This window comes from Callorhinus ursinus, unplaced genomic scaffold, assembly GCF_003265705.2.
Source record: "Callorhinus ursinus isolate GAN/ISIS: 27379988/994484 unplaced genomic scaffold, GSC_fseal_2.0 scaffold4, whole genome shotgun sequence".
In the NCBI taxonomy this organism is placed as follows: domain Eukaryota; kingdom Metazoa; phylum Chordata; class Mammalia; order Carnivora; family Otariidae; genus Callorhinus; species Callorhinus ursinus.
The window spans coordinates 93,964,551-93,985,917 of NW_027397066.1; the positions used below are offsets into that span (position 1 = coordinate 93,964,551).

General features: G+C 38.2%; 1 protein-coding gene across 1 annotated transcript in view; it reads right to left on the minus strand.

Annotated features, from left to right (window-relative positions):
* Positions 1-21,071, minus strand: part of ARSJ (arylsulfatase family member J) — a 78,921-nt gene extending 57,850 nt beyond the window's left edge. Inside the window, exon 1 of the mRNA XM_025874022.2 lies at positions 19,850-21,071. Coding sequence (XP_025729807.1) covers positions 19,850-20,253 — 404 coding nt within the window. The 5' untranslated portion in view covers positions 20,254-21,071. The remainder of the gene's footprint in view (positions 1-19,849) is intronic.
* Between the last annotated feature and the right edge of the window lie 296 nt (positions 21,072-21,367).

Below are 21,367 nucleotides of genomic sequence, written 5' to 3' on the forward strand. Positions count from 1 at the left end.
GGGAACCTTTTTATAAGGAAATGTAAGCCAGCATATGGAAAGTTATAAATGTGGCCCAAGTCCGGCTGGAATCTAATTAGAGATGCCTTCCAGCTGTTGCCACTGCCTGGAGCCTCTACTTCCTCTTACCAGCTCCTTCCAAAATACCATGGAAAAGAAACTGAAGAACAGTGCTCCTGATGCAACTTGAACTCAGTGAGGTGGTTCGATGAAAAAGGAGATGACAAATCAGCCACCTTATTGAATGTCCCTGTACATAAAGCATTGCTGTATGAAAATCCAGTCTAATTAGGGAGAGAGTTATAGAGCCAAAATTAGTGTTAAATGAAAAATTATGTGCATAGCCAGTAGTACAAACAGTATAATCGATGCTATGACTAAAGATAAAATGCGGTCTAAGAGGTTGCCCTGGATGTAGAGAAATTAAGAAACCCATTAATAATTTTTCTATTTGTACTATGTTCCCCAAACCAGACACCTGTGATAATTATAGAAGGTCTGTAAACCATTTACTTTGACAAATATCAGGCCCCTACATCACAGGTTTTTATATGTTTTTTCTCTATGGTTGTTAACCTGAATATTTTATTGTTAGCAGTTATATATATATACAAATGCATGCATAACAGAGCTGAAGGTGAGGAAGATTTGGAGAAAGGCAGACAGACGTTGATCTGGCTCTTCAAGGATAAACAAGATTCAAATAGACAAGAGAAGAAGCAACTGTGATAAAAATGTACCACTTCCATTTGTTTAAAGATCTACTTTCCCCTAAATTCCCCTTTATTTTCTGCTATACCTTCACCCACATCTTCAAGCCCATGTCTATCTTGAAAATATCCTCTCTTTGAACCTGCTACTTTTTAAATCACCAGAATATTTCTCTCTTACCTTTGTTTCAAAGTCAAACTCCTCTCACAAATTACACAACTCTCTCCATTTCTATTCCACCAGCCCTTTTAGTAACCTCTCCAAAATCAAAGCCATTTGTGGTTTTAGGTTCTTTAGGGGGAGGGGGTGATAAAAATGTCTTTCTTCTTAAAATAGCAACTTAAAAGCACTATATATTTTTTTAAATAATAACTAGAACTGTCTAAAAAGCACATTTCTTTTCAGGCAAATGTTAAATTAAGTAATCTGCCTGAAATTGCTGTAGACATCTTTCTGAGTGGCTCACACAGAACATAAACCTCATAAGCCAAGAGTACACTGTGGAGAAAAATAATTTCTGTTCACCCTCAGTCCAGTGTTCTGTTAACAGCTTTACTTCTAAACATACATAATATTTCCTTTAAAAAAATCTTCTGTTTAATGTTTCAAATGTACAGACTAGTTCTGGTCTAGTGCACTGATTCCCTAAGGTTGAATCATTCTGGCCAAACATGAGTCAGAGTCATAAAGCTTTCTGAGACAGTTAGCTATTAAAATGTTAGGGACATACGTGAACCTGTGAACAATTTCACAGTCTCAAACGAGACAGAATTTTTAGCTTTCACAAGAGGCCAGGGTAAGAGAGAAATAAGATTTTACTGTTTTCATGTCTTATCTTTTCTGAATTTCAACATTTACTAGAGGAACCTCAGTTTGCTATAATTTTTTATTTATATAGGATTTACAATGATCATGTGTAGCATTAAAAAAAAATCTTACAGACATTTGCTGTGTTCCAGTTTATATTTATTTACCATGATTTTTTTAGACCATTTGGCAACTACAATGGGAGGGCAAGGATGTGGGATTGTTTCACCAGAATGTGTTTATATGGTTGCATATTATCAAAAGATATTTGGTTTCTGGAAAACAGAATGAAAACATAAAGAAGACAAGCAGCACAGTTTAAAGGTAGAATACTTGCCACCTTGCATTTCAATTAATGTGTACTTTGGATAATGTTATGTGATCCACCAGCCACCCAAAGAGAACTTTCCTGAAAGTCTTGTAGTTTCTCTTCTTTTCATTTCCAGCTATGTTCATTTGGGGATTCAGTAATGTCCATTCTAATACGGATTATCTCTTGAAGTTTTGTTCTCTTTTCCATTCTTATTATTATGTCTTTCCAGCTTCTCATTTCTCATCTGAACAACTTCCTACTGATTTTCCTGCTACAGAATTAGAGAGATAATAATGAGGCAGTAGGGTTATAGTAAGCATTTTATTGAATATGCATAGAAAGAGGACAAATTTAAGTATTAGTTCTCAATAACTGTTCTGCAACATGCTTACCTATAACTTAGTTATTAAGTAATAGCTCCCTGGTACTCTCTATTGGGCTACTGAAATGGTATTTGAAGACAAAAAAAAAAAAAAAAAAAAAGCCTTGAAAGTCTGACACTACCTGGAAAGTCTTCTCCACTCCACAGATATTGTTGCTTCGTTATTATTTTCCTCATACTTCCATGTACTCTAGTTTGTATATTAAAGTCTTTCATGCCCCTGCACTAGAGCATTACAATACCTTAAGATTATTACTAACTGCATCATCTTTAAAAACTGTGATCAATTCATTAAAAGCATCAGGACAAACATCATAATCTGTAAAAAAAAAAATCTGTTGAAACCAAAGCAAGGACTTATTAAAGATGTATTGAAGAGATAGGCGGCGTTTTGTTGTTGCTGCTGCTGTGTACTATTTTTATATTTTGTAACTAAATGCCTACATTCTCTATTCTTGAGAATAACTGCATTGTCCACAGAGTACTCATTTGCAGCATTAAGTCAGTCAGGTATCTTTCTTGACCTGTTGGGAAATGACTCCCAGAGTAGACAAAATAGGCCTCAGTATCTCAGACCATGACCCAGGAACCCTGGAGATGGGGCAGAGGGGCCCTGAGCCAGCCTTTGAAGGAAGGGGTTGAGGCTAGGAACCTCTGCCAGACTCTCTACTTCCATCTGTTTTATATACTGAGCTTTTCCATCAAAGACCTCACTTGAATAAAAAGTTCCACCATAGAAAAAGAGTTTGTAAGTCACAGAACAAGTTTCAAGTCCAACAAGGAAATAAATCAGTTTACCTGTGGCAGACAAACCTGTGAACCGGCCAGCTCCTCGAGGTCAGAAGGAGGCCCTGGGACAAAGAGGGGACTGTGTGGGTCCTATGCAGACAGCTGGAGGCGTGCGATTACAGCCCTGCCCCGGGCCCAGAAAGGCACCGAAAGGCCTCAGCACGCGGGGAAGGAAGGCAACTCTTTCAGGACAGGTTTCACTAAAGTTTCCCACAAATATTTAAAACGGAGGGATTTTGAGGAGAAATTAGAGAATGTAAAAGACTCTTGAGATTCAGTGGTCTTTAAGAAATAGTTCTAAAAATTTCTTTTGCTTCAGTATAAAATTTTTTACAGTGCCTGTCCTTCAAAAGCCAAGAAAGGGAAAGTTTGGGCTCACTGTTATGTCAGATGGAGGGTGGACCTTTCAATCTTAATACTAGGGGGTAACGAAGGTGAATGAACTCACTGAAACAAACATTCATCTCATTAAAACTTGTCTCCGTATCTGCACAGCTGTTAACTCTCTGGCCTAGAAAACAACACAGAAGCCAGCAGCGATACAACTTACCCAGGGTGGTTCACAAATTGTTTAGAGAACAATTTTATTAACTCAGAGAACAAAAAGAAGAGATCACCAACGTGGAAAAGTTTTTTAAAATGACTGTCTTCTAAGAATAAAACCAGATGTTCTATTTTTAGCTATTTATAAACTAAGAAACAAAATGAGCACAGCTCGAATTAAAAAAAAAAATTCTTACCAGAAATAAATCCTTAAAAGTCATAACTCCATAAGTGCAGGTGAAGATTCAAACACCAAGTGCTACTCAGACTCTTTGGCCTTGACGTTAATCCAGGAGAAAGGGAGAAACGTGTGCGTGTGTGTGTGTGTGTGTGTGTGTGCTGTCTACACTTGACATTTAATCTGTCTGAAGTAGCAGCATTTTCAGGGTAATGGCAATAGAGAGGAATGTCCAATTTATACATTGGTTGTGCTTGTTGGTTTCCTTTTTTTAGCAAGCATCTGAGCAACTCTAATACTAGTAATGTGTACTGTACCAATAATGCGCAGGGTTTGTGACTTCAAGTTTGAGGTGGCGAAGTGATGGGAATGGCAACTTTACCTAGTTAATGCCATTCTGGACAACTTTGGGGCCAAAGGAGCCCTGTTCTTGTTCTTGTTCTTGTTCTTGTCTTGACAGAGCCGCCTCTTCCACATTCCCCTGCGCTGCTTTATCTTTCCTTTGAAATGTTAGTAAGTGGTTGAGCTAGAATTCAAATGCAGGTCTTCCAACTCCATCTACTATGCCCTTCTGTGGACCTTACTGCTAAATGAAAAAAATGTATGTGTTATGGCACTCCTTCAAACTGTAAAAACTCAGAGAGTCAGGTAAAGGAGAAGGGAGAAACAAAGGCTCTCGTGTATTGGTGGGCTTTGAAGTGTCAAATGTAATTGCTGAAGGCATTCCTGTAATTTGTAATCAGTAGTAACTTCACCTACTTGAGCGAGCACATTTTGTTTTTGTGCTATTAGCAGAATGAATGACCTTAAAGTTATCCTTGACTCCTCTTTTTCCCCCAAAACTATCTGTACTTCATAAAAATATTTTGTCTGCTCTACCTGTGGAGATTCTGTATACTCAGAATCTACTGCTTTCCATCACCCCTCTCCACAGCTATAATTTCCCCACACAGGTTAATGGATGATCTCTGTACCAGGTCTTCCTGCTGCAAACCTTGCTTCTACAATCTATCCTCAACACAAGCACCAAAGTAAATCAGTTGAAACTAAGTTAGGTCATGTCACGTCTCCGCTCAAAGCCTTCCATGGCTCCCATTTTGCTCACAGTGGAAGTCCCTATCCCGTCCTGGCCTGCACTGCACTACAGAATCTGGCTCCTTTAACCACCTTGACCCCACCTCCTCTTACCCCGCCCCCAGTCCTCCCTCTGATCAGTCCAGCTAGATGGACTTCTTAATGGTTCCTCAACATATCAAAGGTGCTCCTACCACAGGGCCTATGCTTCTACTGTTCTGTCTGCCCGGAGCACCAACATACAAGACTCCCTCCTTCACTTTCTTTCTTAATGAGGCCTTCCATGACCTCCATAACATTACCCTCTTAATCCCCTTTCCTGCTGTATTGTCCTTCACAGAGCATAGTGTCCGCTAGCATACTATATATTTCACTTATTTGTGTTTCCTTGCACTAAAATATAAAAGTCACCAGAGCAGGGATTTTTGTAGGTTGTGTTGACTGATACGTCTCCCAGTGTCTAGAACAGTATCTGGCAGAGTAGGTGGTCAGTACTGAATGAATGAATGCTGAATGAATCTCAGAGAAATAAAAACAAGAAGCCTAATTAAATCAAAGGTGATTACCTCAAGAACCATTAACTGGTAATGGAAAGCTTCACGAAGGTTTACACATGAGTGTGACAAATTAGTCAATGTGTAGTTTTCTCCTTCACAGAACTTCCAAGGGTATGCATTTAACCCTGGGAGACTCCTTTTTAAGACTGAGAAATATTAACACTCACCTTCTTCATAGATTTGTGGTGAGGCTTAACACTGATCTTAAAAAATAAAAAACCCTCTATTTTAAATTATATATATTTTTTTATTATTTTGGCATCTGCGATCATTCAGAGCCACATCAGAAAAGAGATCTGAGAAGTTCTATTGTTAAAACCAAATCACTGAATTATTTTAGCAAATCTCAGACTGTTAAACCAAATGACCTAATTTCATTTAAAGGTAAATGATGACAATGAATTCCTCAGCTAATTCAGACCAGCTAGAACACTTTAAAAAAATCAGGATATACCTGAACTCATCCTGAAACGGATGCAAACTAGATCAAATTCTTTTTTTTTAAAGATTTTATTTATTTATTTGAGAGAGAGAGAGAATGAGAGATAGAAAGCACGAGAGGGAAGAGGGTCAGAGGGAGAAGCAGACTCCCCACTGAGGAGGAAGCCCGATGTGGGACTCGATCCCGGGACTCCAGGATCATGACCTGAGCCGAAGGCAGTCGCTTAACCAACTGAGCCACCCAGGCGCCCTAGATCAAATTCTTAATTTATTGATTTAAACAAGACCCCAAAATAAATGTCCATTTTCTCTAAGTTGGCATTGTGGTAGAAAGGTTCTAAAAGAGAACAATGTGCTAAAATATCTGTATCTCCTAGCACCTTTAATTTCACAATTTAGTTCTCAGAAATTCAGTTGCTTTTGCTCTTGAGGCAATTGCTTTGCCCAAAATAGGAATCTTTTTTATCATTCATTCTGTGGGAGAGCAGAAGCACATTAATAAAGAAGCTGTCTCTTCCAGGAGCCAGATCTACGTAACCTGAAACAAACCTTCAACTATAGAGGATATAAAGAAAACCACATGAATTATTAACGGCACTTGCTACTTGGATGGCATTTAAATTAAACAGCCTTATGCATATGGTGGGTGTTAAATGGTGGGGGAAAAAAGAAAGAAGATGGTAATAAACTGTCATGGAGCCTTAGAGACCAAAACTGTATTGCAGTGTTACTCCGCACTCACTGTGGTCCCCAGACCAGCAACTTCATCGTCACCAGGCTGTTTACCGGAAATGAGGAATCTCAGGTCCCACCCAGGACCTTCTGAAACAAAATTTCTGGGTGGGGTCCAGAGGAATGAAGGCTTTAACAAGCTCTCCAGGTAATTCTTACGCATTGCACTATTAACGTACATCTTACGGTTCTAAATGTCTAATTGTTAATATTTAATAGGTTAGGGGCAATAATACATATGAAAAAAATCCTTAAAACTTTTCAAAGTCAAATTCAAACAAAACATTTTATAGGAAGTATTCAACTATTACTTCAAAACACAGTAACAAAACAGAGCTGGGATTATATTTTAAATCCCTTTGGACCACTTAAATTCTTTTTTCATTTCAATATGAGAAAGTGTAGTTTGATTAACAATTTAAGTATTACAAATTTTGAAAGGTAAAATAATAGTGTCATCCTTAATGTAGATATGAAACGAATAATAAGAACTTATTCCAATTTGCCCAAATTGTATGAGAAAGCCAGTTTGAAAATGAGTTTCTGCTTTTTAGAATAGCTACACCTATTTTAGCCTGTTGTGGCTTTACTTGAACAAGATATTTATTAATTTCCACTCTAACTCTAAAGAGTAGCTATGCAGATATACTAAACCCATCTTGTCAACCATCTGAGTAATGTAGTAGAACAATCGTAGTGTTAGGATTGGAGTTCTAGCCTCATTACTTACTATGGGATCTCGGCCAAGATATTCTACTTCTGTGAGCTTGATTTCTTCATATATAAAATGTGGATAATAATAATTACCCCTGAGTTATGAGGTCTATATATATATTGGAAGAGAGAAAGATACATACATAGACAAATTAGAGAATATATAATATTGAATTATTTATATATGTATATACATATATATATAATTTCTTAACACTTGTTAAGTGCCAAATAAATGTTACATCTCTACTCCCAAGATTTTATCTTCAACTAAACCTTTTAGTTAGAAAAATTTATTATTAAATTATACTTCAGAACACTGAAAGACAACCAAACTAGAACCAAAGCAAAAAAAAAAAAAAAGAAAGAAAACAAAAACCAAAACTGATTTCAAGTATTTGAGCTTATATTTTCAAGTATGTTAAAAATTATCTAAACTAACAAAACTTTATTTTTTTTTCCTATGTTGGGGGGAGGGGCAGAGGGAGGCAGAGAATCTTAAACATGCTTGATGCCCAGCGTGGAGCCTGATGTGGGGCTCGAGATCATGACATGAGCTGAAATCAAGAGTCCTAAGCTTAACCAACTGAGCCACCCAGGTGTCCTAAACTAAAAAAATTTTAATTTGATAAGTTTGATACACTCAATTCACGTACTTTTATTATAGCCTTATTCTGTGCAAAAACCTGGTATGTTCAAAGGATATAATATAGTCTTTAATCTTGTAATATTCAACCCTGAAGATAATTATTTAAAGTCTGATAAAACAATTAAAAAAATTCTTGAGGTCCTCAGATCCAAGATTATGGCAAATCTTTTTATAACTTTCTAATAAATCACAGATTTATTAAAAATGTTAAAATTATAGATAATTTATAGTATACGTTAATATTGTGGTATAGATTATTCATTATTGCTTCTGTCAATGGAATTTTGAGGTCAGGTAATGAGCTCATGATAGGATACTGGCAGTTTGAGGAGATGAGAAATTCTGAAATAGTAGTTCTAAAGAATGGAACATATACTAGAGGAAGTTAAAAAGATCACTGGGCATTTTTGAGTGCCTATTCTGGATTTGTGGGCATGAATTTAATCCAGTATTGATTGCCACTCATGTTCCTGCTGCTATGTACCTCTTGGCTGGACCTTATTGGACACTGAATGTTGCCAAACCATGCTCACAAAGCCTGTGTGGTCACTGTGCATAGACCAATCCAGTAATCCCATAGGGTCCAGTTAGTTTCCTCAGCTTCTTTCTCATCTAGGTCTGTCTGGTTCCCTTACCCTCTCCAGTCAAGTCTGAGAACAACCAAGGATTGAGAAAAGCACATTAATATATCTCTTCAGCAAGAGGACAATAATCTAGTGATTATTGTCTGGCTCGTCTCCCTACTAGGTCCAGGTTCTTAGTAGATTGGTATTGGTGTTATGATAGAGATGCATTATTATTGATTCTGTTTGGTCAGTGGAAAGAATATTCCTATCCATTGTCATAAAATGAGGCGGTTGGAAAAAAATCACATGTGATATCCCTTTGAATTCTAAGAGTTCTATCACTGTGTTGGCTGTCATAATCATACCCAAGAAAAGGTGTATAAAGCCAACATACGGTAAACCCAAAAGGTTCGTGAGTATTGTCACAATTTTTGGTAAGGCTCTACACACCCCCAATTTGGAAAACATTTAAAAGTGTAGTTGAGACTTTGGAAAGATTTTTCCTTTTCTGTTCAAAATAAATGCCCTGCAGAATTCAGTTAAACCTAAAACTAGAATGTATTGCGCATCTATTATATGTCAGGCAATACTCTATATGTTTTCACCAACATGGTCTCATTTAATAGGATAATCAAACCAGAAAGTAATGGTCTGTTAGCTCCTATTACTCTCATTTGATGAGGAGACTCAGAGGCATGAAGTAACTATCTAAGGTTTCACTGTAGGTGGGAACTGGTGTTTAGACCCAGGTCTTCAACCCTATCCCTACTGTTCTTCCCACATAGCACCCTGCTCCTCAAATAACTTCCACTTAACATGGCTGCTTTCGCTGAACATGATAAAGGTTAAAATTATACTTGAACAATTGTTAAAAGTTCCTACCAATCTAAATATTTATGTCCACCTAACTCTATGAAATACAGTATCAAATCCCAGTTGATTAGCAATGGTGATTCAGTATAATTATTGAAGAAATATTTATTGAGAGTCTGCTTATCAACATTCACTATTTGTGGGATAGCTTAAAGTTGCCCAGCATGAAGAGAATAACCAAGATGATCAAGATTTTATATAAATAAATAAATAAATAAATAAATAAATAAATAAATAAGTTTCTATGTGGCAGACTCTATTCTATATGTTCCATGTACATAATCCCACTTAACCCTCACAATAAACTCTTTGAGGTAGGTACTATAATTATCATGGCCATTTCCCATGAGAAAATGAGGCATATATAGCTTAAGTTACATGGCTGGTGTCTTACAGAATCCTTCTTTTTAATCAGTAGGATATGTTGTTTTTGTTTAAATAGACTACATTGTAAGAAGTTTACAGTTCAGGGGCACCTGGATGGCTCATTTGGTTAAACATCTGACTCTTGGTTTCACCTCAGGTTGTGATCTCAGGGTCATGAGATCCAGCCCCACACTGGGCTCCATGCTCAGTCTGCTTGAGAGTCTCTACCTCTCCCTCTCCTTCTGCCCCTCTCCCCTTAAATAAATAAATAAATAAAGTCTTTAAAAAGACAGAAGTTTACAGTTTAATGTATTGTTGTGCATTTTGGAATTGGGAGGAAATAGGTACATAAATAATTACAAATATTATAAAAATGTAAAGAGGAGAGGCTGTAGGAACAGAGGAGAATACACTTGATTCTGCCTGGTGTAGGGTAAGAAAATGATCAGAGAAGGATTGCAGAGGAGATGAAGGTAGTAGAGGGTCTGGAGGGATGCAACAAAGAGGAGAATGAAGGATATTCTAGCAAAGGGAAACCTGCTTAGATGGAAACAGGAGGGTTGGGAGGCATAGTACCTTGGCAGTGATAATCCAGAGAAGGTATAAATGGCAATGTGTTGGGAGATTGCACCAGAATTTTATCAGAAGCCATACTTTGAAGGTCCTCATATAGAATGCTTAGGAATGGGGCTTTAGCCTATAGGTAATGTCGGTTTCTAAAAGATTTTAACCAGAGAAGTGGTATGATTTTGAACGTATTGAAATTTCACCCAGGTCCTAGTATTAGGGGCAGATGCTGCAGGCAACATAGTCATTTAGAAGGTGACTGAAATAGTGGTCACAGAGCATATCAAATTCCAATTCCCAAGAAGCCAAGAGCAATGTCTTAATTCAAAACAACTTACTGAATACCTACTGAGTGGTAGTCCCTGGGGTGAACTGGCATTCAAAGCTGAATGAGATATGTTAATGATACGCAGTAAAATTTTAAAGTTGTTGTTGATTGGAGGAATTTGAAGTTAATTAATCACTGGCCTTTCCATTACCCTATTTCCATGTCTTCTCACTTAGTGTTGTACTCTTAATGTCATTGTTTAAATATGCATCTGCTTTCAGTTGTCACAAGCTTAGCAGGGTTCCATCAGATTCTGCCAAGCATGATGACAACAATACGCACAATTTCCAAGTGCAGAAATTAAGAAATATATATATACCCCTAATCACCTTCCTGAACATCTCAGAACTAACAATATCTTTTGAAAATAACTTATGTATAGAAATTAAAACAAATGGGATTCAATTTTAACTCTTTGCACCAATAGATTGAAATTGGAAAAGAGATATGACTGTATCACAGAAAACTTTTTAAAAGAACAAACTATTCCTTTAAAGTTTGTATATGATTAAAAATTACAGAGCTATAGCTCTAAATTTAAAAGAATTTTTACTTAAAAGTTCTATAATACTTAAAAGTTTTCACATTTTTCAGATATTACCTCAATTGATCAATTTAAGTTTAGCAATATAAATAATATCATTATTCCTGTTTTACAGGTGAAACCACGGAGTCCTAGAGATTAAACTACTTATTCAAGGTCAGACAGTCAGGAATTTGTTCATTGAATCAGCACTGTAATTCAGATTTCCTCACTATAAATTCTATGCTTTTTCTGCTCTATCACATTGCCTGCCAGAGGGAAATAAATAATCATTTATTCATCTATTCATTCATTCATTCATTCATTCTTCACATATATACTTAGTGCCTATTAGTACGAAGCACTGTGAGATTTATGGAGATTATAAATCAGAGGTACGAGGTTTAGTGACAGCTATGAATGAGATGCATAATAAGACAGTAATAGAAAGAATTATGAAAGGTCATCACTGGAATAAATTATTCCTGGCTAAGGAATCACGTAAAGCTGTACAGGAAAGGCAGTTTTTTGGTGAGCCTGAGTGGCTGGCATTTGGGCAAAGAGAGATAGGGCATGAATTCCAAGGAGTGGAAACAGTATGTGCAAAAGAAGGAAGAAAGTGAAGTATGGAACATGCTCAAGAAACAGTGAATCATCTTTTTTGCTGGAGGAGAGCATGAAGCTTGAGAGAGGAAAATAAGGCTAAAAACTTTTTTAAAGACTAGACTAAGGTGCTTACAGTTTCCATATCGGGCAGAATAAGGTGATGAAAACAGCAAGGGTCTTGCTGAAGCCACACAAGTTTAGGTTCAAATACAGGCTCTGCTACTTAGAAGCTGTGTGACTATGATCAACTTATATAATTTCTCTAAAACTTTCATATATTATCCATGAAAGGAAGACATCTGTTAAATATTTCATAGCTATTTTTCAAAATAATAAAAATATTTTACCTTCAGGGTGGGTGTGAAGATCAAATGACAAGATGTTTGGAAAAGTGATTGGTACAATAAGGTTGTCAGTAAAAATTAATTTCTGTTCCCCTTCTGTGGTAGTCAGGGTTGAACCCGGGAGGGTGTTTGCTGGGGCTGGTGATATAATGAGAGTAATGCTTGAATAAAGCAAATACGCTGGGTGAATCAGAAGAGAGAGGGAGTAAATGATTAGAGGTAAAAAGTCTTTTTTGCAATAGAGCACACAGGGGAATGAATGTCTCAATGAGGTAACACTACCGGGAATGTTTACTATCTAGAATGATAAAAGAACATTGCAAAACACTCTAATTATATCAAAGTAAAATACAGAAAAAGATTACAGTGAATTTAATTCTGGAATATTGCTGTAGGAAAAAATCTGAATGAAACTTTGAAATAAAAGAGGCTTTCATACTGAGCTCATATTAGAAGCAGGGTGCTCTAAGTCTTTCGCTTCTCCCACCTTTGATCTCTGGGAGAGGTCATTTGGATGAAAGGAAATGTTCTCAACTCTCCAAACCTGAATAAATGTCCACCTTTCAGAGCAGCTACTCAGGAAACTCACCCAGGATTACCTGAATAGAAATTCATTTCAAAGGGTATCTTTTTTAAAAGACTCATTTAAAATTAGGGACTTTGATCACAAGAGTGTGCCAGTAGTTTACTTGACCATGATTCTACTGTCAGAAAAACCCATGAGGTCAAATAGGAAGAGGCAGCTATTTGTTGAGTGGTCTCCTCTATTGAGCTGTTCTTTTTGAAATGGATATGTGAGGCTTTAAAGCCACCCTCTTCATTTGTTGTTACATTCATTTTCCAAAGCCAAAGTGAGTCTTGGAAAAAAATAGTTTCTTCTAAACTTCTAACCATAAACATTTCTCTAGATGTTTATGCATTAACTAAATATTTACAAATGTAATAAGTGAACTCTTAGCAACTGATTTTTATTGTGTACTCTTAGTATGTAGAACACTACTTAAAACTAGGCTTTGGATAAAAGAAGTTGATGGAAGAGAAAGCATGCATGACTCTCGATGTTATGTTTACAATAGAAGTGGAGGGGAAATGTATATGTGTACCCACATGCCTATGAAATGGAATAATCAAACCCTACTCTCCTTAGCTTCCTTGAATCTTTCTCCTGTGAGAATGACTGAAAGAATTCAATTACTTTTTCAGGGTTTTCAACACTAGCATAATTGTTGATCAACAATTTCATATCTAGAAACAATACTTTGTAAACTCGTGAGACATGTTTCCCTGCCTGTACAGCCCATTGCAGTCTACAGAGGAAGGAGGCCTACATGGATCCTATCTTCCTGGACCAGATGAGGCCCCAAGAGCTCCTGACTGTGCCTGACTATACACAGTATGGTTGCAGTAGTTGGTGATGAACGGTCAGGAGCTCAATCAATCTCCAGAATGAGACTAAAATTAAAACTGAACACTTATCATTTCCTAGGAGATTGTGTGGAGAAAATCCTACAGTGCCTTTCAGCGCCATTTGTGTTTTCACTGTAACTCCAATCTTCCCAATGTAACTTCTTTCATTCAGGTTCTAATCTCTATATGTCTCTATACATCTCTACTCTGATTCAACCAATCCCTCTCCGTTCCTAACTCCCTAACCTTTGCCAAGAAGCCTTCTGTTACTGAAAGTCTGACATTAGCAAAATTTACTATGACTTCTCCTCTTTCCTGGACTTTCTCTCCACCTTCTTGCTTTAGTTGATTGCTGGGTATCCCTGACATCCTCTCAACTTGGGGCTGTTCTTTTACTCATACCCCAATTATCACAGAGCCTGAAGCAGGGATGAATGTCCTCCTAGTTCCTCACTGTCACTTTCAGACAATTTTGGCTCTTGTCTTCTTTTAAAAGCTCAACTCCCTTGAAAAGCAAGGCAACAGATTATAGACTATCTTTCCTATTTGACTCCTTCACACACCCAGTTCCAGGCCCTGCCCCTTACCTCCAGCAGCTGATGATTCCAGCACCTAGTTCACCATCCTCTTGAATACTACTTCTCTCATTGTTAATAATTTCAATTTCCACTGAAGTGATCTCTCCAATACCTTGCCCTTTAAACCATGCCTTCCTCATTTCCAAAGATGTTTTCTTCCATCTCACCTTAGCACCCATTCCCCTATCATTTCCCAAAACTGTACTATTCACACAATTTTAACCCCAAGCATACACTTCTCCAACTACCAGTATCTATCTAGCTTTCCAAGCTTATTATATATCCTCACTTCAACCGCAGCCAGAGTCAATTCACTGACCTGGTGATTTCTTAGAGAACATTAACCCCTTAAACGTCTTCCCCTTTTCCTTGCCAATTTAGAGTCCATGATCCCACTTGATTCATTTGGCAAAGCCCCAAATCTAGTTAAATCTACCTCTTCAATGGCGCTTCTTCTGCACACCAGCACTGGGCTGTGGCACGAGAAAAACAAACAAACGATGACCAATCTCTGTTTAAATTTATGACTACAAATCTCAAGTGGGCTCAGTTGAGTGCCCTGTATTTGTACAGCATTTCCCTACTTAATTCACTTTCTCATTCTCCTGGAAGAATATTTTCTATTTTGGTCTTTAAACCTCCAGATCTTTATTCTCAGCTAATGACCTCATTTGTTATTTCACTTAGAGAGTAGAATAATTGAGAAAAGAGCTACTCCATATTCCAAAACCAAATCTCCCAACCTTTAGCATTTGTACATCCATATTTTTAAAATGAATGAACTGTTAAAGAAGAACTAAGGCAATTTTGAAGAACAAGTCAGAGAACTTACATTCCAGATATCAGTATTATAAAGCTGTAATAGTTAAGAATGTAGTATTGGCACAAGGATAGACAGAATAATGGAACAGAATAGAGTCCAGAAATAGACCCAAACATCTATATTTTTCTGATTTATGAAAAAGTGACACTGATGTGTAGTGGAGAACGTATGGCCTTTTTAATAAATAGTGTGGGCCAAATGGAGGTACACATGGAAAAAGAATAGTCTTGAACCCCGACTTACACCATAACAGAAAATTAATTTCAGATGAATTATAGATCTAAATATAAAAATAAAACAATAAAACTTTTAGGAAAGAAAGACCAAATCATGATCTTGATTTAGTCAAATATACCTTAAACAGGACATAAAAAGAAAAAGATTATTAATTAGACTACAATAAAATTAAAACCTTCTGTTCATCAAAAACACTATTAAGAGTGAAAAAGTAAGCCATGGGGTGGAAGAAGACATCTGCAGTACAAATATCTGACAAAGAAACAGAATATATAAATAACTACCATAAATCAACAAAGAAGAGCAATCATCTAATGAGAAAATAGACAAAAGACGTAAACAGATACTTCTTAAAAGGGAATATTCAAATAGTCCATAAAAATACAAAAAGATGATCAACTTCCTTAGTCACTCAAGAAATGCAAATTTAAGCCATAATGGTATACCAGTGCATAACAACCAGAATGACTAAGTTGAAAAAGACAATATCAAACGTTGACAAAGATATGAAACAAACAGAACACTCCACACACTGCTAAGAGTGTGTATTGGTAGGAGCGTAAACTGGTGGAACCACTTAGCGAAACTGTTGGGCAGTCTCTACAGAAAATGAATACACACATTCCCATAACCCAGCAATCCAAGTTCTTGATAGATATTCAAGAGAAACATATCTGTATGTTCATCAACAAACACATACAAATACATATTCATGGCAGAACTATTCATAATGGCCCAACACTGGAAACCACCTTAGTATCTGTCAACAGCAGAATGGATGAATAAATTATAGTATATTTATACAAAAGAACACTGTTCAGTAATGAGGATGAATGAATTACATCTACAGGCAACAACATGGAAAAGTTTTACAAGGATAATGTTAAGAGAAAGAGGCAGACATGAAAGAGTACATTTTCTATAATTCCATTAAGATAAAGTTCAAACACAAGGCAAAAATTAACCTGAGCTGTTAGAAGTTGGGAGAGTGACTACCCTCGGCAAGAAGCAGGAGTTGCTTTAATACGCAATTAATTTATCAAATATCCTATTACAGATACACATTTGAGTTACCTTTGCATTTATAAAAATGATCACCATGGTAACTTCAAGTAGAAAAATTAATAACAAAGTAGTAAAAAAACGAAATTATTGCCAAAGATATAAGTTCAGTTCAGATTGCCGATTTTTCCTACTTTAAAGTCTGCATAAAATGCGTGCCTAAATTTTGCAAAACGTTTTTTTCAAGATTTATTTATTTGAGAGAGAGAGTGGGGGGGGCGGAGAGCAGAGGGAGAAACAGAATCCTCAAGCAGACTCTGCACTGAGTGTGGAGCCCAATGCAGGGCTCCATCTCACAACCCAGATATCATGACCCTGAGATCATTACCTAAGTCAAAACCAAGAGTTGGACACTTAACCAACTGAGACACCCTGGCGCCTCTAAATATTGCAAAACTTTTAATTCTCTTTCTGAAGCCTTCACCATATTCTCTTTTAAGAAAAAATGATGTCATTTATCCATGTCTTTATTTGTAAAACTGTGAAAAACAAAACAAAAGGTGAGAAAATTACTTTGAAATAAATCAAACATAGACAGCCACTTTCTCAATCAACCTTTTTTATCACCAGGCCAACTTTGAACACATACAATGCTGTTTCTCAAAGTCCCATGTACAGAGCCCCTGCATTACTACCTCTCCTGAAATTTTTTGCCATAACTATATAAAATGAAGATAACAACAGCAACTATCTTATAGAGTGTTATTAAGATTAAACGAGATAAAAATGCATTATCCTGGAACAGTGGATGTTAGCACTTAATAATAACACCCTTAATTTGTATTAATACTGTTAACATCAGAATAACCTGAAGTGTTTGTTAAATCACTATTGATTTCTGGGCTCAACCCCACACCTACTGAAGCTGAATTGCTAGTTGGGCCTCGAAATCTGCATTTTAACTAGGCTTTTGAGTGATTATTTTTGTAGATTTAAATCTGAAGACCACTATCCAGAGATTAAGGCTTCTTACTTCTTCCTCAGAGCTCCAATACAGGGATCTGTAAACAGTGAATGCTTACTGACAGTCTAACTGATATTTAATATTACCAGATGGGTATGATATAAATTATTAAAGCAATCTGGAATTTGTTACACATTTATGCAGTATAGGGGAATAGATTTTGACATTTTGACTTCAGCAAAACATAAAAGGAGGCTTGTTAAAAAAGAAAAAAAGGTAGCCTCAGTTTTAATCATTTTAACTTTCTTCATAAAAGATATTTGAATCCTCTTGTATTTTATATAACCCATTTTTCACTTAAAATAATTCAGGACAGTTAGGTTTTTATTGCTTTCTGTTTTTGTTTTGTTTTGTTTTGTTTTGTTTTGTTTTACTTTAGAAGATCCAGGGAGTATACACATGTGCTCATGGAGAGGACAAATGACCATAATCCCTGGGCTCTGCACCATTAATATTAGGCCCACAACCAGGCTTCTATCATTACTTTCTTTCTTATATTTGTGTTCATTTAAAGGAAGTTTCCAGTCTAAAAAGAGAACTGCAAATGAAAATGTCTTCAGCTATTTAAGTCAAATAAACATTCAAATCAAGTTACGGTATCTTTTTAAACTTTCTGTCTATAAAACAGCTACACAATTTGTCGCACGGAATAGAAAATTTTAATAGGAGAATAAATCTTTTCATTAGATGTTCGATTGCATTGAAAGAACAAGAGAGTCAACCTTTGACAAAAGAGAAAAATTAAATACACTCTGGTGAACATAGCATAATGTATAGAGTTGTTGAATCAATATGTTGTATGCCTAAAACAAATGCAACATTGTATATCATCTTCAATTAAAAAAAAGAGAAAAAAGTAATTATTTCTAGCTTCATTTCTTTTTTTTTAAGATTTTTATTTATTTATTTGACAGAGAGAGAGAGAGCAAGAGAGGGAACACAAGCAGGGGGAGTGGGAGAGGGAGAAGCAGGCTTCCCGCTGAGCAGGGAGCCTGATGCAGGGCTCGATCCCAGGACCCTGGGATCATGACCTGAGCCGAAGGCTGACCCTTAAGGACTGAGCCATCCATGCATCCCTAGTTTCATTTCTGTTTCATGTCATTAAGTAAACATAAAGATTAAAAGATAAAACCTAGATATTTTATCAGTGCAAGATAATGTTTAGGAACTAAATGTTCTTATTTGGTGAAAAGCCTTAAAGCATATGCTCTATTGTGAAAGATAAAATTCATATAATTCATGTACATATTTTCAACTACCACTGGCTATCTCAGTAAATCTAAATTCTTTAAATTAGTTGAAGAGATTCAGTGAGTTCTTATGACACATTTATTTCATAAGCCAAATACAGGAGTGGTTGGGATTAGACATGAAGAACTTGACCTGCAGCCACCAGATGGACTTATTTTCCAGCCAAAAATCCGCTCCTTTATAAATATCAAATGCCCTTGACTTTCTGATGCCACAAATAACCTTTAAACTATCTCTGAAGTACAGTGAGACTTTTTTTTAAATCTCTCATTCTCAAGAAAGGAAAGGATGGGATTTTTTTTCTTTTCTTTTCTTTTCTGGCAGAGATGCTACGTTCTGACAGTTTGCTAAGCAGTGGAAATCATGCTGTAAGCAAAAGTCTCTGCAAGACAGAGATTCTTACAAAATAATCTTTATTTTTCCAATGGATAGTGGCTACTTTTAGAGGATCCAGTGCCAAGAACAACTTCACTGAAGCAGGATTCCCTGAGACTGAACTCACAGGATGCATATACTGAACCACTAAGGCTTCTCTTCTACCTCTGTCCAGTGGTAGCTTGACCTCCAGACCTCCTAGTCTACCTCAGTTGCACAGGCTGACTTTGGACATCCAAATCAGTAATAGTAACCTATATTCTAATAGGATAGAATAAACTATGAAAATGAGTGAATGCCTTAAGTAGAAGGTTTAGCTGTTTAGCAAAACAACAAATTAAAAATGCTTTACTTAAGCATCCAAATAATCTGATTTTTCTTAGAGTTAAAAAGAAAATTCCCAGACTTCAGATGAAAGCAGAAAACTTCAGATGAAATTTGACTCCTGTTGAACATTTATCATTGAATTTCCTTGCATCTTGAGAATTGCCTTGGTAATCACACATTGCCCTCTTTATTGATCCAGTCAGAGAAAATTACCTACCAAAGACCCAAACAGAGTCATTTGTACACTGATTTTACGTTGCTTTCCATCTGTTTCCTTGGCCTCTTTTATGTCCGTGAGAACCTATGGTTTTGATCATTCAATTCTAGATTTAAGAACAAACCAAGAGTTGCAGAAAATTTTTGATCTGTCTTTCTTATCAGTGATGGCTATTGTGAATTCTACTGTGAGGCCTGAACCAAATCTGAGCATGCTCAAAAGCCAAAATAGATTTGGAAAAGGAGACCCCTTCTGGAGACATGTGGTTGGTAGGTGAGACTTTTACAAGTACTGATCTCATTTAAAAACTTGGAGGGCACTTCACAGCAGGCTCTGAGAGTAAGCAAAATGAGACTAGACTAGAGAGGACACGTTCAAGATCATTAACAGGGCATCCAATTTGATACTCACCATAACTCAATACCACATTTCATTCATTCACTCGTTCCCCATATTTTCTGTTACTCATTTAAATTAGGAGCTGGGTCTTAATTAAATACTTAGGACTTCTCCAAGGAATAAATATACAAAGTGGTAACACTTACTTTCCAGTAATAAACTGACTTCTGGACGGTGTGCAAATAGGTTGGACATAGTAGTTCTCCAGTTTAACTCCTTCGGCTGCGAGCTTGTCAAGAGTGGGAGTCTTGATCTCCGAGCCGTGGTAACCCACATCTCTAAATCCCTGATCATCCGCTAGGATGAAAACGAGATGGGGTTGGGAGGTGGCCGTTGTGCTGGGCTCTGGTCTCTCTCCAGATTGAGCTCGCAAGGTCCCTTCCTCCTCCTCCTCCAAGCCCTGGCCCCAGGACAGGTAACCGTAGGTGAGGAGGCTGAGGACCCAGAAGGCTGCCAGCGCCCCCATGGCTAGCATCCTTCCCGGCCAGACCCAGGCATGCGGAGGCGGAGGCGGCGGAGGCGGAGGCCCCGCACAGTCCCTGGGGGCCATTCACTTGGGTCGCGGCTGAGACGCCACTCGCCGAACCACTCACCGCGTGCCGCCGCCGGCGCACACATGCACGCGGGAGGGGTCGACCGAACAGGCGGTGGACTATCTCCACCTGTAAAGAAGTCCTGCGCCCCTCTCGGCTGTCACCACATCCAACAACTTTCTTTAACTTCCTAGAAGTGATGAGACGTCGGAAAAACAAGGAGTCGCTCTTCTCCTTCAAATTTCACTTTCTCCTCCTCCTCGCTCCCCTGAGCAGCTGCCACCAAAAAAAGTCAATGCCTTCACCCAAAAGTTCTCGGGAGAAGAAGTCTAGTAAGGAATTGAGAATCACCTTGAGCAGGGGCTTTTTCTGCCCAGAGCGCCCTGGACATTGAGGAGTGAGGTTGCGGCGGGCGCGCGCGCGCGCGCGCGCGCGGGGGTCGGTGGGATCGGCAGTCTGGCCGTCCCCTCACCTGGAAAGCACTGGAGGTTGAGCCGCCACGCCTCGCCCATACACTAGCAGATAAACAGCTGCCTGAAGTGGACCGACTTCCTGACCACTTTCTCCACTTTTCCAGGGCTATTTCTCCCGGTCCTCTCCAAGGCGTTTGCCAATCTCCCCGACACTAGGCGGCGAAGTGAGGGGGGGAAAGCCCAGTTTCCTGATTTCTTTCCACGGCTAACCACCCCTTTTCTGCAGGAACTTCGGGCGCCGAGTCCTCTGGGCCGCTGGAGCGCGTGGGGGAGCGAAGCGGGGTCCCCGCCCCGGTGGCCCCTCCACGCCGAGCCCACTTGGTCTCCGCGGAGTTGGTGCACCCGGCCGAGGCGCTGAAAGATGGGTGCGTTTTGTCAGCTAACTTACTTAGTTTGCGCGCTAGGCGTTCTTGGCCGCCGCCTTCCTCCTTTCTGTCCGGTGAATCACAGAACGGTACTTTCGGCTTCAGCTCCTCCAGGAAGAGGGGGAGGGGTAAGGTTGGTTTAGAGGTTCGGTCTTTCCTTTTTCCTTTCGGGGAGGAGGAGGGAGGGGAGGCTTTGCGGGACAGAGAGAAAGCTGCGCGCCGCTCCTCGATCCCCGCGGGATCCAGGGGAGTCCGCCAGGGCTAACTCCTGTCTGGGTTTCGCCGGCTGCCCT